Raw genomic sequence first — 25,613 nt, 5'->3', positions numbered from 1 at the left:
TTAGGGGTCTGAACAGGTGCTGGCTCCTTCCCATTCCAGAGAAACCCAGGCCCTCCCTTGGGGAGAGTGCCGGGAGGTAGGATGAGGCTGCACTTGAAACTCTTTAAAATTCAGCCCAAAGATTCAGGGTTTCTGTGTTGGGGGTCATTCATTCTTACTGCAAAATCGAGCTGTGACACTGGACCTTGCTATTGCTAGTCCATAAGGGAGATCAAAATAGAAGATTGTTTTCCTTCCCTGCTCTGGAGGAAATGTAGCTTAACACCATAATGGAAAAAAATATATGTATAACTGAGTCACTTTGCTGTACAGCAGAAATTAACACAACGTTGTACATCAACTGTACTTCAATAAAATTTAAAAAAGAAAAAGAAAAAATAGATACGATGCTTCCTATGTTAAACAGCTAGAGGACAATTTAAGGCAGATTGACGGTGTTGGACAAGCCACACGTCCAAGCGCTGGGGAGCATGTGGGTTCTCAGCACAGAGTGGGGCCAGTTCAAGGAGAGCTTTTATGACAGGAGTTGCTCATGGACATGAGAGCTAATTCTCAAGTCCATCTGGCTTGGGGCCTGGGGAGCCCTGGGCAGCCTGGGGTGAGCATTTTGGGGGGAGTTTATCCCCATGTCCAAACAGGGCACTGGGGGCCAGGAGAGTTGGTGGCGGGGGGAGCTTTTCATCCAGCCTGTCCCAGTTTGACTGCTGGACCCACAGGCACGAGGGCGGAGCTCTTTGTCCTGGACGAACTTCTCCAGCCTAGGGAGAGGTGAGAAAAGAGAGCCAGTCCTTGGCCTCCGTCAAAGGGAATGAAGGAAAGTGTGAAGATTAGGGGATGGAGGGGTCGAGTTAAGAGGGTATGACTAATACGGCTGGTCATTCAGATAGGAGAGTACATTGTTCTCCGAGCCCAGATGGTCCTTGGAATAAATCAGCTCAAGCAGAAGCAGACTTCCAGGACAAGACGTTGGAGCAACTGCTTGCCTGCAATTCTACAGCAACATAACCCAGGCCCCAGCCCGGAATAGCAGACATTCATATCTCTGCTGTGGGTGTGGGAATAGGGGGCGTGTGTGTGTGTATGAAAATATGTCATTTTATAGCCTCTTAAAGAAGAGTGTATGAGTCCGTGTTGTGAGGGGCAGACGCTGGGAGACTTCACGTGGAGCCTGATTCCTTCTCGACCTTACATTCCAATCTTGAGAGTTTTTTAAGTTGTAATGCTAGTTTGTCTCCTTCTGTAGACAGGAGGCTCTCCGAGGGCAGGGACCGTATCTGTCTGATTCATCAGCATCTCCCCCAAGACCCATATAGCACAGCAGCTGGTTCCTACAAGGTGCCTAATCAATATAAACACGAGGAAAGTTCTAGCAGCGTTCTTATTTTTCTCTGTTGCCTCGTGGTAGCCACCCATTAATTAATTAAACTAATAATTAATTAGTACATGAGTCAGCCAGCCCATCAGTAATCCTGGTGCTCCTCACGTGGTTCCCATCTGGGGACAGTTATGAGGACTGAATGAGATGGGGCAGGGACACCTACCAGAGATAGCTGTCACTTAGAAGGTTTGGGGGGGTGCAGGACTTTCTGTCATAAACATTTTCCAGGTAGATGTCTCCCGAGTTTCCCACATTGACAATTTGCAGGCATACATGGGCATAGAATATACGTAAGCATCACGATCCTTGGTGGCAGCTTTTCCAGCCTGGAGGCCCTCATGCAACAGGAGAATCAACCCGCTCCTTCTCGCCCTAGAATCTCCATCCAAAGGCTGCACTGCTTCCTCTCCCTTCACAGAATCCATTTAGGCTCCTTAGGATTTCGGGGAGAGAACAACCACGCAGCAAAGTCACTCAGTAAATAGGAATAATCAAACAGATACTCCCTGGAGAGTTTTCTTTCTATGAAGATGTTAATTAATATGAACACTCTGTTCTCGCATTCAGAGGCAGCCCTTCTGTGCAGATGGTACATGACTGCCCATCCAGCCCTGAGTAAATTGTCTCATTGGGGTCTTCATCTTTGGAGAATGAACTTTTTTGGGGGAATCATGCCAAATTCTGCCCGTTCAGATATGAAAGAAGTTGCTTTGTCTGAAGTTAAGCACATCATAAAAAATCACAGTAGAAATAGAAAAAGACACCTTGGCCCTGGATGCAGCTGAGTTAGAAAATGTTGCAGGGAGTCCACGTGTGCCCCCCACCCTCCTCTCAGGCCATCCTGGTTGTCCACCACCCTCACTGCATTTCAGAAGGCCCAAAGCTCATAAGCTGCCCATGTGTCAGAGTTGGAAGACTTGGGGGCTGTTTCTGTCCTGTCCATATCTGAGGTTTGTACAGTCCTCATGGCCATCTCCTGGGTGCTTCGTTCTCCAGGCCCCTCAGATCAAGAGGTGGCCATTAGCTTTCTCTGTGCTGGTATTACTAGCAAACTATGATCTTATCTCAACAGGGCATTGTTTCCAAAAAACAACTGACATGAGGAGGAAGGAAGGAGGAGGGAGAGGGGTTGGGATGTATGGCCCAGGGAGCATTTGGAGAATGGAGGGGCCAGGGAGGAATAAGAAATTGGTAAGTGCCCAGAGGAGACTCATGCTATGCAAAGGAGTGGGTGTGACCATAAGAAAGATGTCCAGCCGGGGTTGTAGTTGACGTTCCCTGCGTGGAGAACACTCATGGAACCAGACAGACCTGCGTGAGCAGTGGTAGGGGAACCCTTCTTGATGTCAGCATCTTTGGAAAGATAAGGTCTTTCTTGCTGGTCTTTGCCACTGATCCCAGAGGCTTCAACAACTCCACAGTGCTTCCATCTGGGCTCAAATGGGAACATTTTGACAATTCCTCACTCCTTTCAATGACCTTTGCCAGAATCCTGCACACCCATAACTACTCGAACCTGAATGAACAGAAAGCGTCATCAGTATTTGCTAATTCTCAAAGGCCCCTAGCACTAGCCTAAAAAAATCATAGCTTCCCACCACCCCCACCCCCCAAAAAAGTTCAGAAAGGCGCATAACGATGATGGAGTAAACACTGCCAAGGGTGCTGAGGGGTGCGGCGGGAAGGTAGGTGTGGGCAAGGTGTCCGGAAAAACGAAAGGATCTGAATGGATGTGGCCAGGGCCAGGGCCTCTTTGCCTGGGACCTGGTATATCCTGGGGGCTACCTGTGTTGTCACATTTGCTTACAAGGACACCTGGTACTATGCTTACTACTGGTAGGTCATCCCTAGAGCCACAAGAGCCTGGGTCTTTGGCCAGGTCAGAGAGCAAAGCCGGACTCAAATCTGACAAAAGCCTGTTGAACTCTTTAAGAAAAATCAATCTTGATTTTCCTAGCAGGATGGTATTGAAGGTCACAATTTATGTGTGCGATAGTGACACGACTTTTGGCATTTTCATTAGCAGCTCTGCTTTAAGGGTTTTCCATCTGCTGTAGAGATCGAATCTCAGAATAGTATAATATACATCATCACCATCTGAAGAAGGATGAAAGCCCACCAAGAGTGTGACTTGGGACAGCTCATTGCCCAGGTGTAGAGGGCGCTGTCCTGTGGGCAGCTCAGAGCAGGTCCTGCAGGGATAGCTGAGGGCCTGCTCTGGTCTTAGAGGAGATAGAGGTAGGAAGCGGATACCAGGGGCATCTGTAGCCTTGGGTCCATGTCCTGCCAGTGACCAGGAGGAGTTGCCAGTTTTAACTTCAGGTTCCAAACGGTGGGTGCTTATTGGCTGCCAGCTCACAGCTTTGGCCAGGGGGTAATATCTGGGAACTCCATTCTGCAGCCCTTTTATTCAAAGATCTAGATCCTCCATTGATGTGAATGACTCTCCATCTTGAAGAGATGTCTGCACTGGGTACCACATGGATGAGTACTTCCAGGTTGGGAGGAGAAACCAAGCCCAGGAGAGCCCATGCCCGGTTCTAAAGCACATGGATATGAATGTACACCTAACAGTCAGACAAGTTAAAGGTATAGGAACATACAGGCCCAGAAGCCTGCAACTCACAGGGAATCTGGGCTGGTGGCAGGGTGGCTGGAGAGGGTAAGGAGGCATGTTTACTTGAAGTTGATAAGAGTCAAATATTAATGGTTTGGGCTTTAGAAATCATAACTTGCCAAAGACTGTGGTCCAAACTCACAGAGATGTTAATAGGTTAAATTTTTATGTACTCACTTGTTTATCCATTCAGTAAATATTTATTGAACACCCATTATGTACCTAGTAGTATATTAGGCTCTGGGAATACAGTGGTAAGCAAAACAGAATTCCTGTCCTTCTGGGGCTCATGTCTTAAAGGGAGAGAGATAAGTAAGCAAGTCATATACAGGATAAACATTGTTATAGTGGAGGCATAAGATGTTATAAGAGCACACATGTAGGCCTCCAACTTGGATGGGGAATTGAGGAGGCTTCTTGGAGGAGGTGCCATCTGAAATATGAGAAGTTATTAAGTAAAGAAAATGGGGTACTGGGGGAGGAAGGGAAGAATGCCAGGCTGAGGTCAACGTGGGTCAATGCCCATGCTGGGAGAGAATAAGGCAGATTCATGGAACTGAAAATGGGAGAGGGAAAGAGGGCTGAGACCTGAGACTGGAGAGATGGATGGGCATTACATGTGAAAGACCCCTAAAAACCACTTTAAGTAGCTCTGCCTTTTTCCTGAGAGTGATGGGGAGACATTAACAGGTCTTAGTCAGGAGAGTGACATCAAATTATGTTTTAGAAAAATGACCTGGACTACACAGTTGTGAATAGATTGGAGGGGTTTAAACTGAAGGCAGGGAGATTAGTTAGGACAGTATTGCCATAATCTAGGCAAGAAATTATGGTAGCTTGAACCAGTGTAGTTGCAGTGGGGATGGATAAGAAATGGAAAAAATTTAAGATATTTAGGAGGCTGGAGAACTTTGATCATTGATCTGTTGTGGGAGGTGAGAGAGAAAGGAAATCAAGGATGATGACTCCTTTTCTTGTTTGGGGCCCAACGGGTGACAGTGGAGCTGTTTACTGAAATGGGGATCACAGGAGGAGAAGCAGATCTTTATTGTTGCTGTTGTTAAGAGGATGAACAGTTTTGCTATCACAGGACTAAGGCCTGTGTGACATCCAGTGGGGACCTATCCAAGAGGCATTTGGATACACAGCTATGTCTAGAATTCGGGAAAGAGAGAGACTTGCTGGCCATGTAAATGTTGGGGTCATCAGCATCTAAATGATCCTTGAAGCCCTGGAAGTGGGTGAGTTTACAAAACAGGAGTGGAGAGCAAGAGAGGAGAGCTTGGAACAGAATGCAGAGGGACTCCAACACCCTTTACCCTCCAGGACAATCCCGACGCATCACAGAGATTCAAAAGGAGTTGCTGGAAGAAATAGGATGGAGACCAGGAGAGTTTGGTGTCATGGAGCTAAAGGAAGAGGTTTCAAAAAGGAAAAAGTAGTCATCAACCTTAATGCTGCTGTTAAGTCCCCTAAGAGGAAGGATAGAAACGTCTGTTGGATTTAGTGACCTGGGGGTCATTGGTTATCAGAGGCGAACAGTTTTGGTGCTCATGGGATAATGGAAGCAGGGATGAGACATGGTGGGTTGAGGAGTGAATGAGCACGTGGGAAGTAGAGGCAGTGTGTGTAGGCAGCTCTAGGGGTGGAGGAGGCCAGGAGTCAGACTGACCCAAGTTTAGCACTTGGAAGGGGTGGTACAATGGAAGGATAATGGAGAAGGGATTCAGGAATTGGCCAGGAGGCAGCTGGGAGTTGAACCATGGGCCTTGAAGTATGGGCTGATGGAGAAAGAAGCAAGCAAAAGAAGGACATGCTGGGAGTGGTTAGGGATCCGAGAATGGTTCTGGTGAGTGTAACTGGATGGGAGAACTGGGAGGCTGGGAAGGAGGTTTCAATTGAATACTTTAGAGGAATAGCTCTTACTGGTGATGAAGGGCCTGGAGGGTTCTGTATCAGCATCTCCTAGAGTGGGCCTGCTCATTTCAGGGTATCTAAGTTCAAACACCACGACCCACTTATTTACATACCTGTCTCTCTATGGCCCTCAACCAGGCCCCTGGATCTCTGTTCTAATCAGCTACCATTTCTCCACTCCCTACCATCTGGCACTGTGGTAGACACTTTCATATATTATCTCAAATCCTCCCAGCGGCCTTGCGTGGTGGGTGTTATGACTCTAATAAAGATAAAGAAGCCAAGACCCAGAGATATTAGGAAATGTGCATATGATTCTCTAGCTAGGAAGTAAATGGCAGAGCCAGGTTCTGTCTGACTTCAGAGTCCAGGCTTCTTGCTTTCCACTTCTTAGTCTGTAAGCTTCATAGGGGCAGGAAGTGTCTTCTTAACATTGAAGCCTTGGTATCTGATGCCTATGCAGAATTGGAACGCAAACATTGGGTGCGTGAGTGCACGAGAAAATGAGTGAATAGTACTAAAAGTGACACTCCAATGCCGTCTCCCAGGGGGAATAAAAGTGCTGCCACCCAAAGGGAGAAATGAAGATAATTGGAAAGAGAACGGATGGGAAGATTTGGCAGTCAAGTGGCACTCGTGTTGGATAAATAGAACAGAGGTGTCTTCTTGGGCTCTTTGTGACCGTGGTGCTGGGCACCTGGCTGTGGCCTGAGAGAGTCGGTCATCGGCTTTCCCGTATGCTCTGGGGCCAAGCTCATGCTCCAGTCCTGGCCCAGAAACTCCAGAGGAGGAACTGAAAGGGGAGGCACCTAGGAAACAGAACCCACACAGGAGAAAGGAGAACCCCCAACCACTCAGTGACATGTCACTTTGTGTTTCCTTTTTAGAATGTGAGGCTGCGGTTTCTCTCCAGACCTTCCTTCAGGGTGTCAAGGGATGTGTGTGTGTGTGTGTGTGTGCGCACGCGCGTGCACATGCACGTGCGTGTGCGGGGATGGGCGGGGGAGGACCAGATTGCCCATCAGTTGTCTGAAGAGCATGCACACTACCTAAGCCGGGCTTGAGGCCCAGCTTGTGTTTGCTGGACGGCTACCCCATCTCCTTTCCCGGGGAAAGATTTAGTGAGTCAGGTACACAGCCTGCTTGGAAGGAGGGGAGCTCCAGGTTTGGGGGAAGTGGGAAAGGCTAGTGGACAATGGGTTTTGCTTTTTGTTCTCGACCGCAAGTTTCTCTCCCACCCTCCCTGAATAGCAAAAAGGACAATCTCCTCCTTCTGGGCTTTGAAAGCCATTCCATGCTGCCTGATACTCCATCAAAGACTCTTCCTCGGGCCTCCAGGCCTCCCTCTTGTTGCCTGTGTGTTCAGCAAGTCTATAAATTCACCATCCTCCCTCTCTCGGTGTCATCACCAGCCCGTTTCTTCTCCGTGTGGCAGTGCCTGAGGTCCAGAGGAAAGTCGTGGGGCCCGAGGGCAGTGGCCCATCACCCTCAGTATCCACATCAGGCATGCTCCTGCCGCAGCCCGTCCCCCACCTGTGTACACATGCACCACCTGCTATCTACTTCCGAGGGCTGTGCTCTGGAGGGAAAAGTGTGGGCAATAGGTAGGGGAGGTGGTGAGCAGATGGAACCCCGTGGGGCCTGTAGGAGCTTTAAAGGATCACAGAGCCTATCCTCTTATGTCACAGATGAGATGGAGGGCCAGAGAGAGAAAATTCATTTGTTTAATCCTTCATCTGCCCACGCATCCTTCCCTCCATCCAGTAAAGATTCATCAAACACCTGCCAGGTCCAAGAGACACAGCAGTGTATAAGAGAAATGAGGTCCCTGCTCTCAAGCAGCTTTTGTTCTGATGGGGAGAGGGAGATGGTAAACCTTGAACTTGAAGCAACTCCACCAAGGCTAGTTGGTGGCCACAGAGCTGAGCAGTGAGCCTGGACCTCCTGCCGTGCCGTTTCCAGGACCCGTGCAGGATGACTCCCTGCTTCCTTGGAGCCTGAGCTTCAGTTCTCCTCCAAACAGCAGAGAGAAACATTTAGAAGGAATGAAACTGGATTTTAGCCTCTGTACTTCTGGGCAGCAGAGGGATTGTAAAAGTACGAGTAACTTTTGACCAGCTGGGACTAAGGATTCTTTTTGTTACTTGGGTAAAATATATATAACATAGAATTTACCTCTTTTTTTTTTTTGCGGTACACAGGCCTCTCACTGCTGTGGCCTCTCCCGTTGCGGAGCACAGGCTCCGGACGCGCAGGCCCAGCACCCATGGCTCACGGGCCCAGCCGCTCCACAGCATGTGGGATCCTCCCGGACCGGGGCACGAACTCATGTCCCCAGCATCGGCAGGCGGACTCTCAACCACTGCGCCACCAGGGGAGCCCCATTTTAACCATTTGTAAGAGTACAGTTCAGTGGCATTAAGTACCATCACGTTGTGTAACTGTCACCACCATCCTCCCACAGAACTTTTCCATCTTCCCAAACTGAAACTGTGTCCGCATTGAACAGTAACTCCGCCTCCCTCCCCCGAGCCCCTAGACCAGGAATTCTTAACATTTTGTGCCATGGGCCCCTTGGGAAATCTGGTGAAACCTATGAACCCCTCTTCAGAATATTGTCTTTAGAGGCATAAGGTGAAGTATATAAGATTACAAATGGAAATTTTAAATACAGATAGCAAAATATTTTTAAACCATTGTAATACAGTATATGTGTGATTCTTTGTTACCCTGTTAACAGGCTCAAGCAGTGGTCAGCTACCTACAGTTTGCATAAATATTTCGAGGTAACTGCAACATTTCTTCCAATGTGGTATGAAAATGTCTAGCTGTCTGTGGATGACCAAGTCACAGGTACAGCTCATCTGACTGCTTTGTTGCTTTCATTCCCCATTGAAGGAACTGCTAAATTTCAGTTAGAGGTTGGTAAAAATAAACATGTAATATTTTTACCCTCCTAGTTTTCCAACCTCCTGAATTCTATCCCTGGATTGCTTGGGGGTTTCATGGCCTCAGGGTTAAGAGGCCCTGCCAAGACAGTTTGCCCTACCTTTTCTGCCTAGAAGGGCAGTGCCTGGGACCAGGAGTGTTTTCATGAGTAGGACATGGTGACAGAAACCCTCTCTGTGCACGGGGTTTTGCGGGAGGGCAGGCAGGAGCATCACAGGAACCCAGCTGATGTGGGGGGTGGGTGGGGAAGGTGCCCCCATTCTCCGCAAGCTGCCAGCCTGCTGTCTGAGGTGGGCGGGGCTGGTGCCCCCTGGAAGTGTGCCTTCTGGCAGCTTCCCCGCCCCCCTTCCACCCCTTGTCCGAAGGTTCAATGCAGAAGGGAGCCATATGGTCCTTTGTGGACACATTTTCCCTAGTACAGTATCTTCCCGGTGTGAATGCAGGGCCTGGATCCCCCGTGTCAGCTGTCTGTCCCCTCCCCCAACCCTTGCCCCATTCCCCGAAGCCAGCCCAGAGCATAGCAGGTTGTCAGGGGCAAGCTCATGAGTTGGGGAGCCCTGCAGAGTCGGGGCGAGTGAGGAGTCTTTTAGTAACACCCACCCACACACACTCACACAGAAACTGTTGAAGTGAAGTCAAATGTCTCAAAGTCAGATCCCTTTTTAGTATGAATTTGCTGTGTCTCATTCTGAGCACTAATTCCAATTTAATTGCAAGTGGCCTGAAGCCTCTTCAATAGGAGTAACAAATGGTTTGATTTTGTAAACTTCATCAGACTGCATTTTAAATGCGACACAGTAGCCCAACTCGAATGCCAATGAAGCACTGGAGTAGCTCTCTGTTTACTAATTATCCGTTTTTACTCCAAGCCACGCTGGCTGGCTTGTCTGATTAAATCGGATTTGTGGGATAGAGAACAGCTAGCAGAGTTTTCTCTATAGTAAACGAGATTGAAACTATGGGCCGCCTGGCTGCACACTGTAAATTATATTTCCTTTTAAAGGGGACGTGTCTCTTTTATTTCTGTGTCACCCCTCCTGCATATTAAACTTAGGGCACAGAAATGTACCCGGCTCCTTCCAAATCCAGCCTCCTCTCGCCCTCCACCTGGTAGCCAGCTCGCTTCTGTTGCTTTCCATCTTCGTCTCCGAAGGACTGAAAAGGAAATTGGTGGCTACAGCCCATATTCCCCACGCCACACTCCTTTTCTTTTTTAATCCTTGCTTTTCTCCCCTTTATCCTGGGGGTGAGTTTTCATTATTCTAAAAGGTCCCTGTGATGATATGGGTTCTTAGAATCCATTTTAAGTTGGCTAACACAGAGCTCTAGCAATAAAATTTGCTGAGACCCAACATGGAGTCGGGTTTAGCCTTTCAGAGAGACATGAATATTGGCGGTATTGGCTGAGTGGGTTAGTGTGGGCAATGAAAGAGTCGGTTTCTGGAAACTTAAAATTTGTTCTTGGGTCCACCCTGGAATGAAATCCTTTCCTTTCACCAGAGTGAAATTCAGATCACCTGGTTCCTACCTGTGGTCCAGCAGAGAAGACCATGGCTCAGGCACTGGAGGGGTGGACCAGTGCCCACTGCGAAGCCCAGGTTGGGGCATCTGGTGTGTCTTCTGCCCGTTCCCTGGGGTCTGGAGTCTGGGATCTTGCATAGAGCTCCTGGGCTCTCTTAATTGTTTATTTCTCTGTCCCTCCATCCTTCCTGTAACACACACACACACACACACACACACACACACTCTCTCTCTCTCTCTCTCTCTCTCTCTCTCTCTCTCTCTCTCTCTCTCTCTCCATAAACCAAATGCAAGGCAGCCCTGAATAAGGTGTAATCAGGCTGTGCTTAAACTCTCCGTTGCTAAGACTTTAACTCCACGAGCTTGACCTGCCTGCCCAGCCCTCACTCTTGGTATCTATCTTTGTGCCAGGAGCTTTTTATATTTTAATTTGCTTCTGAACGTCCTGCAGAATTCATGGTGTGTGGACTTTTCCCTCTTTGGCCATTGTGTGCGGTACAGTACGGGTAGGCCTGGAGGTGCCTCAGATAGCCTGGTTACCGTGGGAATGAATGGCCACCACACTCTCAGGCTCACAGCCCTCCTTTTAATTGTCGACAGTAAAAAGCATTTAAATGCTGCTTAATTTGTAATCATCTTCTGGCGGGGGCGGGGGAAAGGAGAGGAACCGTTAAAATGTCAGTAAAATGAATATACCCTTCTCTTTTTTTGGTTTGTTTTTGTCTATTTATATGGGGTAGTTTTTCTTTTCAGTGCCCAATATTTGTCAGGTATTTAAATGGCTCTGAAACAAGCGGTATTTCATTTTATTTTGAATTTCTGTCTCCGCCAGCCCCCGCTCCGCTCCCCACCCCATCCTGTTTCTGGGTCTTTGTTTTGCAAAGGTCTGCCTGTCTCCTTGTCCGTCCCTTCTCTTCTACGTGGGCCTCCTTCTCCTCATCTCTGAAATACATTGGGGTTTACAGGACATTTTAGATAGGACCCCAGCTGAGTTGCTATCTTTTTTCCAGTGATCCCTCTCCTGGGTTCCAGTTCCTGTCCAGGCACCTCAGGATGCCTTTGGGGATGCCTGGATCTAGGGAGATGAACTCTCTATTGACAATGTCTTGTACATTTAAAGAAGACGAGAGAGGGAGAGGCCTGGTAATAAGTTATTGTCCAATAAGGAAATTGGGTCTCATCTTCAGGCGGAACCTCAGTGCCCTCTCGTGATGCTTTGGACACACTGCTCAAAACTGAAGTGCCTACTGTGTGTTGGGCAACGTGCTAAGGAAATGAGGCCGCTGGATTCAGGGGGTCTGGTTCTCTGACCCATCATCTTGGTTGGTTTTTTCTGTCATCCCGGTGCCGGGGGCAGGGGAGAGAAAGCCCCTGCTCCCCGCTCCCCACCCCATCACCTGACCCTTGCCCAGCACAGAGAGGCAGGCAGGTACCCTCAGACCCAGTGACTCAAGAATTGCCCTTCTGGGACTTCTTTGGCGGTACAGTGGTTAAGAATCCGCCTGCCAATGCAGGGGACACGGGTTCGAGCCCTGGTCCGGGAAGATCCCCACACGCTGCGGAGCAACTAAGCCCATGCGCCACAACTACTGAGCCTGTGCTCTAGAGTCCACGAGCCACAACTACTGAGCCAATGAGCCACAACTACTGAGCCCATGTGCCACAACTACTGAAGCCCGCACGCCTGGAGCCTGTGATCCGCAACAAGAGAAGCCACCGCAGTGAGAAGCCCGCTCACTGCAACGAAGAGTAGCCCCCACTCGCCACAACTAGAGAAAGCCCGCGTGCAGCAACGAAGACCCAATGCAGCCAAAAATAAGTAAATTAAAAAAAAAAAAGAAAAAAGAATTGCCCTTCTGGGTGTATGGCCAGTTCTAGGAGGTACTAGCTGGTAACTGGTGGCCCCTTGAGAGAAAGGACCTAGCCGGTTCTCTCGAGTCTTGCTTTCCCTATCTTTCTAAACACCCCATCTCTCAGGGCTGCTTGAGGGTTCAGAGGAAGAGACCTGGATCGGCCAAAGCAAATGATCAGTCAAGCTTAGATCTCTTCTGTGTCTCTCCTGGGACTGTCCCTCTGTGAGCCAAAGACAGTGGTTCCCAGTGGAGCCCTGAGATTCTCTTTTACTAAAAGAAGGCTGTCAAGTGAGATTTTGAAGGAGAGATGCCTGAAGTGCATATCCGTGGGAGAATGACCTTTCAGTCTTCCAGCATCCTCTTCAAATAGGCCTAGAATTATTGACTGTTAGAATGGGGGGAACCTTTTAAGATCATTTACTTCCACCTTCATTTTTCTGTTGAGGATACTGAGGCCCAGAGAAGTCCAGTAACCTACCTGAGAGTGCACAGCAAGTTAGCCACTGAGCCAGGACTTGAGGACAGGCCTTCCGGCTGAAGACTCCAGTGCTTTCTACTCTTCCAGTCCTCTTCAAGTGGGAGCCAATAGTGAGAAGTCACAGGAAAGGGTAGGGCAAGAGGACAATGGCGGGACGATTACCCTGGCCTGTCCTTTCACACACCATACTGACTTCCCATCACACATTCCAGGGCTTCTTTCCCAGAAGTCTCAGGACCAGCTTCTTACAGGCCAGCTCTCATGCAGCCTTGCAGAGAGCTGCAGGCTTCCCGCAGTGGTTGTAGGCCAAGGGCACAGAGCTGAACACATGCCAGGGAGGCTGGATTGAGGAAGGAACCCATTGTAGTTCTGTGTCTATTTGCACCCACATACCCCCAGAGGAAGAAAGCTGGGAGCCCTTTGGTTTCAAGACCCCTCGGAGTAGACAGGTACCTGCCTCTGTCTTTTGAGCTTTAGTCCTACAGAACAAGCAGTGTAGAGAAACTGAGGAACTCAGTTCTTCTCTACCTCTTGGGAGGAGAAACTGGGTACCGGTCCTTCAAGGCAGCAAGAGGCCCACCGGCCCTCCACCACCCCTCCTCTCCCAGGCGGCCCCATCTCAAAGGTCCCATCTCCCACTGCCAGAGTGGGCAGTGCCTGAGAGCCGTTTCCATTTCAGACCCCCAGGGCTGGGCCGGGCAGGCTCTGCAGAGCCGGGCTAGGTTAAGGGACCGCGGGCCACCCCTCTCCACTCAGGGCTGTTGAAGTTGGTCCAATTTTTCAATCGTGGGCCAATTAGTTTCACAAATGGGGGCCCCCGTGGTGCCAGGGCACATTTGTTCCGGGCCTGCGCACTGGCCGGGCCCCATTGTCCTGCCTCCCACCCCCGTGTGGGCCCATTGTCCTCACCCCCAGCGGGTGCTGCTTACGGCTGATTTATACGGGCAGGCGTCCTGCGGGCTCTGGGCCGCACTGCCACAGCTGGCGGAGGTGCTTAAGGCCTTGGACCCCGTGACCTTTGCCCCAGTCCTGCTGTCATTTTGAAAGTTACAGACCAGAGGGCTGCATACCTCTCCGGATTTACTCTCCACCCCAAACCCCCCACTACACGCACACACCGTCTCCCTTCCCTTTTTCCTCCCTCGGCCCTTGTGGTGGACGTTTGGATTCATTCCGGAATGGCTGGAAGGGTCCGGGAGCTGGGCTGAGAAGGGGCTGTGGTATGGCTGGGAGATTCCAGGAGAGACAACGAGTCTCTTCTGACGTGGAGGCTGCTGCTTCCTCCAGGGGGACTCTGCGTCCTCGAATCCTTAGTTCCCTCTCTGATGCCAGGGATCCAGGACTTGGTTTGACACCTTGCCGTTGAGTTTGCCCTTGACACCGTCCCACCAGGGGACCCATGCACCCTGGACAGGGCGGCCCGGCATGAGGTAGATGGAACGGGGAGGCCGTCATGTAACCAGGCAGCAAAGCACAGACCTGGCCCCATCTTAACCCGTTAACCCTCTCTTGCAAACCAAACTCAACTTTCTTCTTCCTTTTTACCTCTTTTCCTTTCATTGCCACCCGTGCTCTTGTCCCCTTCCCCCAGTTTCTCCCCCTCTTTGGCTCGTTTGTTGGAGTGATTGACAAAATTAGTACATCCATTCAGGTTACTTTTATTGTGCAGGTCTCAATAAATCCCCTGTGTCCGGGGTGCACCTTAATGAGCTAGTGAGCTGACAAATTTGTTTACTGTAGCTGGAGGTGCAGAGTAATGAAATGCACTTGTGTCTGCAGCTCACTGCTAAACAAATACACAGTTTCTGGGAGCCAGCATTGCTAGCTGCTGCCGCCTGAGGCTGTGGCCACATTCCCCAAGAGACTGAGAGGGCTATGTAAGCAAGTGTGTGCGTGTGTGTGTGTGTGTGCGCGCGTGTGCACACAGGCGCGTATACATGCACAGGTGTGTGCTCTGAGACATGGCTTAGTTTTAAAACAAATTTGAATCAGCTGCTCCGGATCCTCCCCATTTGTTTATTCATTGAGAACTCTCTGCTCCCTGGACTACTGATGTAAAACCCTAACATTCCCCCTTTCCCTTGTGGAAATGGAAGGTTATATTGATATATGGGTGCCTTCCAAGATTCTAAGCAGATAAGAAAGAAAAGAGAAAGGGATAGGGAGGGCTGGACAAGGAGACGGGAATTGACAAGACTGAAATTGACAAGAAGGCTAGATGCTAAGATTTTTAGCTCCTGGATTGGTTTGGGAAGAGTGAGTGAGCAGACGATTAAAAGTGCTCCAGCAGTAGGTGACTACATGTAGGAGACAAGCACTGGAGCACAGACTTGTGGCTAATTTGGTTTGAGGCGAGCCTTGCAAAGATGTTTTCTCAGCCTTCTCTACCCTTCCTGGGAGAGAGGCTGTAGGCAGCAAACAGTGGGACTTGTCTACCACTCTCCAGCAGCTGTCATTCCCGGGGTGGGGTGCGCAGTCGGTGGGCTGACATTTTCTTGGGCTGGGTAGACTGGGCCCTCTTTGTGCATGTAGCTAGCCTTCTGAGGAAGGCTGGGAGTTCAGGACTTATCCTGAATGATGCTGCAACTTATGCCCAGGAGGAGAGCTAGAGAGGGATCGTTTGACTCTTTCTGCAGTAGATCCCTTGCAAAGGAGCCAAGCCCTAACTGATGGCACAGGAGGAGTGAAAAGGGAGGCACCCCTGCCAATGTCATGAGCTGAGCTTTTGCTTCCTTTCGTCTGCTCCCTGTCCTGTCCCCGCTTCCCCACCACCTCCAGCCTCTTGAGTTGCAGACAGAGCCTGCCTGCCTTCGGTGTGAGTCAGCCCTGGGCTGCTTGTCTCTGTCTTTTCCTCCTGCACAGTGGATGATGCAGCTCTGCCACTTTTTTAGCAATGACCTGGGGCGAAGGAAGAGAAAGACGGGGAAGAGGAAGAGGTGGCAGTTTCTGTGACAGTTTTGGTGTGTGGTTGGTTGCAAGGCTTCCCAGGACTGGAAATGGTGTCTTAGGAAAGAGTAATCCTGAGGGTCAGAGGAAGTAGCAAGTCATGTCTGAGGATTTGGAGGGGGCAGGTGGTTCCAGTTTAAGTCATGGTTTTCACACCTCCTAAATATGATATTTTCTTTCTCTGGAGAGAAGAAGTTGCAGGGGGGCGGGGAAGCAGCTCTTCCTTTCTTGGGTGAGGTTGGGTGGAATTGGACGTGAGAAGCCCATCCTTGGTCCATGTGCAAGGACACACTTACACACATGCACACACATGTAACAGTCACGGCCGGCTTACCAAAAAAAAAAGCCCGAGTATATTTAGATCCCTCTGCTCTTTTGATTAAGAAACTGCTTATGTCTAGGGATAATAAGAACCTTGCTCCAAGAAGGTGTAGCACCTGAACATCTTCTCTGGCTGTGTACCCCTCTGATCCTTTTCCTTCCTTTCTATTAAAGAGCTAATTGGTATGGAAATGGCACAGGTGTCAACATGAGGGTTTTTGTGTCTCATAATTTCAGACCCAGTCATCACCTGGGTGAAATAAATACCCTGGGTTTGTGTCACCCCTCCTGCCTCCTGTTCTGCCCTAGCCTTGGCTTTCTCCCATTTTTTGGCTAAAATTAAACTTGTTTTAAATTGGGAATCTGTGAGTCGTACATGCCCTGCAGCCAAGATTGGCTGTGCTGCCCTTGGGGGTGGAAGGTGGGTATGGTGGGGTCACCATCTCCAGATAGAATTGATGCAAGTGAGGGTACAGATATTTGCATGGCCCTTCTGCACTGTTACCTAGGACCTCTCTCCATCAACACTGGCACACCCATTCCCTCTTTCTAGTGCAAATTCCCTTCAGGCAGACACGCTTGGGGTCCAGCCTAACACTGAGCCCCATTCAGTCTTCAGAAGAGCAGAAGTGCTGTGCTTTGACCTGATGAATTATTTCTTTGGGCCAAGGCTAATTGATGTATCTGATTTACATTGAAATTTACAGATTGATTGAACACAGTACATTTGTAGGGTTTACATACTCAGTAACGTTTGCCAGTTGCCTGCTAAAAGCACTATGAAGTTGGTATTGGAAAGGGCAGCTTACTCATGAATGCCATCTCCTAGATGAAGAAATGAGGCCAAGGGCAGCCGCTACCTGGCTCAGGGTCACAGAGCCGGGACGGGCTGCACCGGCGGGCTAGAACCAGGGTCTTCTGTTTCACTGCATGGCGTGGTAAAACTGGTCCTTCTTCTAGGGGCTGGGTCTTCGCTTCTGAGCAACAGAGCTCAGACACGGAGCCAGAACCGGGGAGTCCTGTTCAGCCCACCAGACAGACAAGAGAGGCCCCAAAGAGGTCAGCTGTCTGGGGGTTACTGGGCATTACTAAAGTCCAAGGAGAGCCCTATGGGAAGCTCCTGGAATGGCTGCATTTGGTCTGGGCTTCCCCCAGCTCTAGCCATCCATCGCTCTATACCATGACCTTCCCCACCCTGTTTCCCCCCTTTGTCCTTTGTGATTGTCCCTCAGCTCCTTCTTCATTCTTGAATGCAACATGCAGTTATTGAGCACCTACTGTATGCCAGGCCCTGTGCTTTATCTTGGGGGATATAACAGTGAAGAAAATAGTCCCTGTTTTGGAGGGCTCACCATCTACTAGACAGAGCTGAATGTCAAAAATGAGTACAACAAAGGGTTTAATGATTGTGCTGGAATCCGGAGGGCTCACCGTCTACTAGACAGAGCTGAATGTCAAAAATGAGTACAACAAAGGGTTTAATGATTGTGCTGGAATCCTGAGGGCTCAGAGGAAGAAGGTGTTCTTGGCACTGAGTGCTAAATGGTGTCACTCATCCAAGATGCCTTCTCTAGGGTCAGTTCCCTGGAAGAAGCAACCCAGAGTCGAGAAAACAACTTAGGCTTGTGTATTGTGCAGGGCGGCCATGATCTGTGTCCAGGTTGTTCACTGCAGGAGGGTGCCCAGCCGAGGGAGAAATGGAGGCTGGAGTCCAGCCGTCTTTGCTTGCAGAGCTGTGTGCCCAGGCGAGGATCTGTGTCTGCCCAGAGGAAGAGGCATGATTTTCTAATTCAGACAAAGGCATCGTCTGGGCTGGTATTGGCTTTGCTACCACTTCATAGCTAAAAAGCTTTTTCACTCGGGTATCTCATTGGATGCTCTCAACAACCACAAGCAATGTGGCAAACAACGGGCCAACGCTGGTCCAGAGAAGTTCAGCAACTTGCTCCGGGTCACAAGGCAAGTAAGTGGCAGAGCCAGGACCCATGTGCTTCTTTGCTCTCCCTTGTGGCACGCTGGCCATCTGATTTCTGAATGTCTTTTGCAACCAGTGGAGGCTCCTTCCCTCTCCCCAGTGGTATCAGGCATGAGGTCTCCCCACAGCAGAGGAAGGAGCCGTGAGCATCTCAGGGGCTCAGGCGTTGACGGGAGCAGAGTGCGAACACTGCCGGACCCCCTCCCCTCGGCAAACATCTCACTGCAGCTAATGAATTGCTCATACAATTTTCTAGATAATTTTATTTCCATAGCCCCACATTTTAATGTGTTTCCGAAAGCTAGCATTTATTTGCTTAATCTCCCAGTGTAATAGAATCTGCCCTGACTCATCATACATGCGAACAATCAGCTAGGCAGAGACTGCGGCAAATTGTTTAATAACTCAAATCTTGTCTCTAGATTTTTAACTCGCATGCACCAATAGCTTTTCTCGTGTCTCCCCCCGCTCTTTCCTCTTTCCTTTAAAAATATTTTTCCATCTTCTCAGCTGCTGGTCTCCAAACAGAAGAATGGAGAGTGGATGTGGGGTCTCAGAGCCCCCGTCTCTTCATCTCTGAGCCTGGGGCAGTGTCTCGGTGGCCAGGGAGAGCGCCTGTGCCCTGTCGGATGTCCCAGGAAGGGGAGAGAGACCACTGTAGGGACACTGTAGCATTTCCTTTCCAGGTGGTCACTGCATAACTTTAAACTTGTCACCAAGGTACAGAGCTGGCGTCCAGGACTTCAAATGCATCACGCTCCCTGACTCGAGCCCAGGCTGAGGGTCCTGTCTTGCCACTGCCCTGGATTCCACTTCTCCGGTCCTCCTCCTGTCCTCCCAGCCCCTACCCTAGACTAGTCCCCACTCTCCTCCAGTGGTAGCACAGAAGCCGTCACGTTCCTCCCTGCTTTCAGCCACTTGCCGCTGCTGTTGGTGCCCTTGCAGCCCCCAGGGGCATTGCCCTCACATACTGGTTGGATCATGCTACCACCCCACCCCCTCTTTTCGTGGCACCGCATTGCCTGTGGAATGAAATCTAATCTGTCCCACCAGGTGATACGGCCCTCTGCCATCCAAACCCCCATAACCATCCCTGCTCATCTTCATCCTCAGGGTCTGTCCTCAGCCCCTGCCTGCTCTGAAATTTGCTTGCGGGGTTTCTAGCCTGGCTCCCGTGCCCGCCTCTGGTCCTTAGCTTCTCAGTCCACTTCATTTCTTAAAACGTAACTCAGAATCTCTGAAGCCCTCTTGGCATCAGCCTGTCTTATCCTCTGGCAGGTTGTTGCCTTGTCTGTGTCCCCCACTAATCTGGGACCCTATTTCTCTGGTTGATCTCAGCATCCCCCTTGTCACCTAGCACAGTGCCTACGCTAGGTGGTATTCACTGAGTCAGCCGAATGGACACGAAATGGGTTCAGGCATTCCTGAGAAGAAGGGACCACATTGTGGGGCAGCTTTGGGGCCCTGGGAAGACGGGGAGGGGTGAGGTTGCAGGGCTCTCAGTCTGCCCTGCAGTGGTACTGACCCTCAGAGCTCCTCTGGGCCTGGCGTTTTTTTAAAAAAAGTATGTGCAATTTCCTTTTTCTTTCTTTCTCTTTCTCTCTCTTTCTCTCTCTTTCTTTCTTTTTTCCTTCCTTCCTTCCCTCCTTCTTTCTTTCCTTCTTCCTCCCTTCCTTCCTTCCTTCTTTCTTTCTCTCCTCCCTCCCTCCTTCCCTCCCTCCCTCCCATCCTTCCCACAAGGCATGTGGGAATCTTAGTTCCTCAACCAGGGATTGAACCCACACCCCCTGCACTGGAAGCATGGAGTCCTAACCATTGGACCACCAGGGAAGTCCCTGGGCCTGGCTTTTTAGGCTCGGGTGTCCTACTGGGAATGTCATTCATGTTCCCTCTGACGCAGACTCCTTCCACACTGAGGATTTCGGAGGATGCATAAGGAGAAACCTGGGCTCTTAAAGGGCATAGTTTGCCCAGGAAACCTGCTCCATCTTACTGATAAAAGGCAGATGTTTGATGTCTGGCTTCATCAGGACTCTCTGTGGGGTGAGGTTAGGGCCAGAGAGGGGGCTGGTGCTGGGGGCCCTCAGGATGAAGCAGCCACAACATGCCGTGTCACAGGACATGTTGGAGACGGACTCCATTCTGGGGCATACTGGCCAGGCCAGACTGGGCTTTGAGGACTCACTGTCAGCCGTCGTCTGCTTCTACTGGGCAGACCGCTGCCATCAGTGTGCCCCCTCAATCAAGTGGAGCCAGCACCCCAGTACCTTGCAGAGGTCTTGCTGGCTCCCAGTGGAGTAGGAAGGCTTCAGAGAGCTTTACCTTGTGACTCGGCTTCCACTGCACGCCGCCTGGCCCAGGTTCTCCAGCTGTTGCTAGGGTGGGCCCTGCATGCACTGGGGCTCCTGAACCAGCTGGGTTGGAGCCGCCTCGCTGGTGTCATTATTGTGCCTCTTCCCAGAGAAGCCCATGCGGACAGGTGGCAGATCCAGAGGTAGACATGAGCCCAGCTCTGTGGTTTCTGAAATCAGACATACTGAAGCATTTAACAATCCCAGCTCTGCTGCTTTCTGTGTGACCTTAGGCAAGTTACTTAATCACTCTGTTTTCCCATTTGTAAAAAGGGGCACGAGGATCCTGCCTTGCACGTTTTAAATGAGATGACAGCATAGATAAAGCACCTAGCACACGGCCTGTCGTAGTTCCCCTTCCCTTCTGCTCCTTGAGTCCAGGAGCGAATTTGTGCCCTTGCTGATGTTCCACCTCCCCTGCTCAGCCTTCCCTGGACCTGGATGCAGGCGATGTCTGTCTGCAGGTGTGATGAGCGTGGCTGAAGGTGCTGTGAGGGGTGGGGGGCTGGGGGGAATGAGAGGCCGTCTTTGCCTTCCCGCCAGTCCATTCATTGCAAACCCAGCCATGAATGGGACTGAGTTGTCCAGAACGGGCCTTCCATTTGCTAGCTCTGTTGATGGACCCCAGAGGCCACAGGCTCTCCGTGCTGTCCTTCTTGTCACCCTCTTTCCACCGGGAGCTCCCTGATGCCACGCTGAGCAGCCCACGACTTGCCACAGCCAAAGCTCTCCTCCACCTTCCACTCTGGGCTGCCAGGCACTGGGCCTGACCCCCTTTCCTGCTTGTGTCCTTTACACGGGGGAGGCAGCGCTGGGCTGACCACAGGGGATGATGCCCAGATGCCGGCAAAGAGAGATGAGCAGATGGGGAGCTTCCCGGAGCAGGGAGCTGACGTGCTTAGGAAAGTGGAATCCAAAATGGTGGGCAAGGAGCTACTGGTGAGGACTTGGAAGGTCTAGATGCCTCCTCCTGTGGTGCTGAATCCCACAAGGCCATGGTCCCAGAGCAGCATCAGGAAGGGGGTTGATAACAGACAGAAAATGGCAGCCTGTCTTTGTAGGGTACCATGGGGTACCCACCCGTGCTTCTGATTAGCGCAGGGAACGACCAGACAGAGTTAAATGAAAATCTCGGGCTTCCCTGGTGGCGCAGTGGTTGAGAGTCTGCCTGCCAATGCAGGGGACACGGGTTCGTGCCCCGGTCCGGGAAGATCCCATGTGCCGCGGAGCGGCTGGGCCTGTGAGCCATGGCCGCTGAGCCTGCGCGTCCGGAGCCTGTGCTCCGCAACGGGAGAGGCCACAACAGTGAGAGGCCCGCGTACCGCAAAATAAAAAAGAAAATCTCATGTCCCTCATTAGCTTAAAATCCCTTGACAGTTGCCTGTTGGTCTTGGGATGAAGCCTAAAGATCTTTTATTTTTTTTTTACAACTTGATTGGAGTATAATTGCTTCACAATGGTGTGTTATTTTCTGCTTTATAACAAAGTGAACCAGCTATACATATACATATGTTCCCATATTCCTTCCCTCTTGCATCTCCCTCCCTCCCACCCGAGCCTAAAGATCTTAACATGGTTTTCAAGACCCCGTATTAGCTGGCCATGCCTACTTCTTTGACCTCCGCTCTACTTTCTTTCTGCCTCCTCAGGTGCCCTGTTCTGTCTTATCCTCTGACCCGTCACGTTTCTCTCCAGTTCAGAGATACTATTCCATCTTCTTGGAATGCTCGCCTCATGGCCCCGTGTGCTGGGTAACATCTGTGATGAGGGCAGGCACTTTGTACGGTTTTCCGTGGCTACATCCCCAGGGCCAAAGAAGAGAGTCCTCCTTATAGAAGATACTAAAATAATATTTGTTGAATGAATGGACCCTTAAGATGTACGCATTAATGAATGGAGACGTGGTTAAGAGAATCAGGTCTGTAGCTCGCATTAGGAGCGGATCAAATCTGGGTTGCCTGGGTTTGAATCCCAGCCCTGTTTGCTTGTGAACTCTGGGCTACTTCAGACAAGTGACTCAGTCTCTCTGTGCCTCCTTTTGGAGATGGGATTTTTAAGTTAGTTACACTTGAACGACGGCTGGCACGTATCAGCTCCGTTATTGTGATTCCTCACAGAGGCCGGCCTGGCGCCCCACCTCCTGTGCCAGGCTCTGAAAGTCCCTTTGATAGATGCCTTCTTGGTACCCTGCCTTTGACACAGATGTCCATACGATTGCAGACTCATTCGCTGCTCTGATGTGTTTGATTAATGTCTTTCTCCCACTAGACTTTAGGTTCCATGAGGGCAGGAAGTAAGTGGATTCTGTCCACCGTTGGAGCCGCACAGCGGGGGCTCCAGCAGCATCGCGTGGCCTGCACCACCTCTGGGTTTGCCACCGAGGGTGGGGCCCGGGGTGCTGGCCTGACGCTGGCTCTGGCTGCAGCCTAGCTGGGTGAAGAGGGCCTGTGTCCAGCCCTGAGGCTTTCCCCCGCTGTGTCCTGCAGGCACGGACATGGCTGTCTTCTGTCTGCTGTGCGGGAAGCGTTTCCAGGCCCAGAGTGCGCTCCAGCAGCACATGGAGGTCCACGCGGGCGTGCGCAGCTACATCTGCAGCGAGTGCAACCGTACCTTCCCCAGCCACACAGCTCTCAAACGCCACCTGCGCTCACACACAGGTAGGCCAGGCCGGGGTCGGGCAGGGCAGGGTCTGTGGGAACCACTGTCTGCATTTCCCTCCAAACACATCAGGCGGGGGTGCCCTCAGCCCTCCTCTGCTCAAGCATCGGGCACGCAGGGGCCTCCGAGGTGCAGGTCAACGTGGACGGTTCTTATCCTGTCCCACCCTGGGCACCTTTGGTTCTCGACATCTCTGTGCCCAGCAGAGAGGGTGCTCATTAGAAATGCAGGCTCCTGGGTCCCATGCTCAGAAACTTCCATTCAGTGGGTAAAGGTGGGATCCGAGACTCAACATTATTAGTAAATATGCCCCAGGGATTCTGATGCAGGTGGACCCAAGACGAATTTTGAGAGAAACCTGCCTTCTTGGTCTCTGTCTCTGCCTTTCCCCCTCCCACTGCTGACCCACTCCACACACACACACACACACACACACACACACTGTGCACACACACTCCTGCGGTCGGCCTTGGGCTCTCAAGGGAACGTGGCAGAAGTGGTCCTGCTTATTCCACAGTAACAGAAGCACACGTTCTATACTTGGGCCTTAGCCCTGTTTAGGGGAGACAGTGAGGTCATCTAAACAGTGAGCCATGAAACATCCCTGCTTAGCCAGTTGGAGATGCTGGGGGAGGAGAGTAGTTGTGAGTCAAGGGGTCTGGGATGGGGTACTTGGTCCTGAGTGCCAAGAGGCATTTGCTTCCTTGCAGCGGCCCCTGACCCTCTAGCAAGGTCATGGGTGACTCGAAAGCCTTCCTTTCTCTGGCTGTACATGGATAAAGGATTGCCTGTTTCTGAGTCTGCGTGCGTCTTTGCTTGTGTGTGTTCTGTCCTGCTTTTGGGGCGAGAGGTGGGTGATGGAGCCAGGGAGACAGAGAGGCAGACTCTCTTGCTGAGTATGTAACAGGGTATGTTTTCATGTCTGCTGGAGAGGGTATAAAAAACTCTGTGTGCCCCATGACAGAATTGGCAGGACCCTTTCCTCATTCTTGGGTCTTATCATGCTCTGGGATTAAGTGGCAGGCCCTGCTGAGTACAGGGGGAGGGGCTTTGTTTATCACGGACCGAGCTGGCCTGGCCTGCCAGCAGTAGGCATCCTCACCGAGGAGCCTGCCTGGACTCTTTCTCCTGGATGCTGTTCCATGCAGGGGAGCATATTGCCTTAGCATCACCAGATTTGCTTAGAACTTTTTAGATTTGCTGGCTTCGGACAAGGGCAGGTCTCAAGAGGGGAAGGCCTGACACGAAGGGTAGAGGAGGAAGGGATGCTGACAAGGGCTTTCTCTGTAGTGACCGCAGAAGCATCCCCTGCAGGTATTGGGTTGACCAAAAAGTTCACTTGGGTTTTTGATAAGACGTTACCGAAAAACCTGAATGAACTTTTTTGGCCAACCCAATACATGCACCTTCCTGTCAACACCTCTCCCACTGGGCCCCCAAGTTCAGCCTTATCAAAGGTGGCCAGTTACCTTTCAGCCACTTCTGAGCATGCTGCTGGGCCCCATCCGTTGGATTCATGGGACTGGAACAATCCTAGTTCTGCTAAGTCCACCCAGGATACGCCCTGCCCTGCCCACACTAGCTCCTAAGAGCTCAGACATCAAAATGGCCCTGGCCCCTGTGTCAATTATGGCTCAGATTCATGGGGAGGGAGGATTCCCAGACATCGTTTAGGAGAAGTACTTGCTTTTAACCTAGGAAACATGGAGCGTGTGTGCTGCCTACACCAGCATCCATGGATTTCACACCAGTGAGGCCCTGTGCATACAGCCCTGCACAGGCCGAGCACACCCGGCACAATGCCTCATTAATATTCCCTTGTTCTTGGCCCATTTGCTGCTGTGGCCGGGTGTTTAGCATCAGCAGCTGTGTTGGGTAGGTTAGTCCAGCCGCGCTCTTGGCATTGATGGATCCCTGATTCACACGGCTCATCGTATAATAAACTCTCCGCTGTGCTGAGTGGGGCAGCTGAGTAGCCGACAGGATGGGGCTGGGGTGGGGAGGATGGGGCTGGGGTGGGGAGTATGACACTGGGCTTGGCCACAGTGCCAGGGAGGCCACCAGGTGAGGACAGACCGCTGGGGTCACAGGTGCACTGGGCAAGCCGGAGGGGGCCTGTCATTAGTCTCGTTTGTCCTGTACTTAATGTCAAGCTCATTAAAGAGGCTACAGAGTTAATCAACCTACCACAAATTGGATTTTGAGTTCTGCAGCCAGTTTTGTGTACAGTATAGCAACACTGACACGGGTGAGGATTTTAGGCCAGGTGCTTGCCATGTTTCAAAATCCGTGTGTGTGTGTGTGTGTGTGTGTGTGTGTGTGTGTGTTGGTGTCTTTGTTTTTTTTTTCCCCCCCTAACTTTTTATTCCTTTCCCTGGGCTGACTCGAGAGATTTCATATTTAAGCTCATGTAACATGTGATCCACTTCATAATTAAATTCACAAACATCTGATCAAGCCAACCTCTCTGCCTTAACCTTTTGTTTTTTAAACTCTTAGGGCCCCCCTCTGGAGGGGAAAGGCACAGACAGACAGCAGTGCCTACCCCCCAACCCACCGTGTGGCTGCCGATGTACGTTTTCATTACCGGCTCCGCTGAAGTCTCACGTGGCCCTTGCTTTATTATTTATTTATTTATATCTTAATGAG

At 50.8% G+C, this 25,613-nt stretch overlaps 1 protein-coding gene across 2 annotated transcripts in view; it reads left to right on the top strand.

The window, feature by feature from the left end:
* ZBTB16 (zinc finger and BTB domain containing 16) overlaps positions 1 to 25,613 on the top strand; it is a gene marked incomplete at its 5' end in the record, with an annotated part of 187,250 nt that overhangs the window by 156,552 nt on the left and 5,085 nt on the right. For both annotated transcript variants that reach the window (XM_079708363.1, XM_079708362.1), the window contains one exon: positions 22,793 to 22,963. In XM_079708363.1, coding sequence (XP_079564489.1) covers positions 22,793 to 22,963 — 171 coding nt within the window. The remainder of the gene's footprint in view (positions 1 to 22,792; positions 22,964 to 25,613) is intronic.

Source organism: Hyperoodon ampullatus (genome assembly GCF_949752795.1).
Source record: "Hyperoodon ampullatus genome assembly, chromosome: 7".
Taxonomy (NCBI): Eukaryota; Metazoa; Chordata; class Mammalia; order Artiodactyla; family Ziphiidae; genus Hyperoodon; species Hyperoodon ampullatus.
This window is presented reverse-complemented; position numbering and strand designations above follow the sequence as displayed.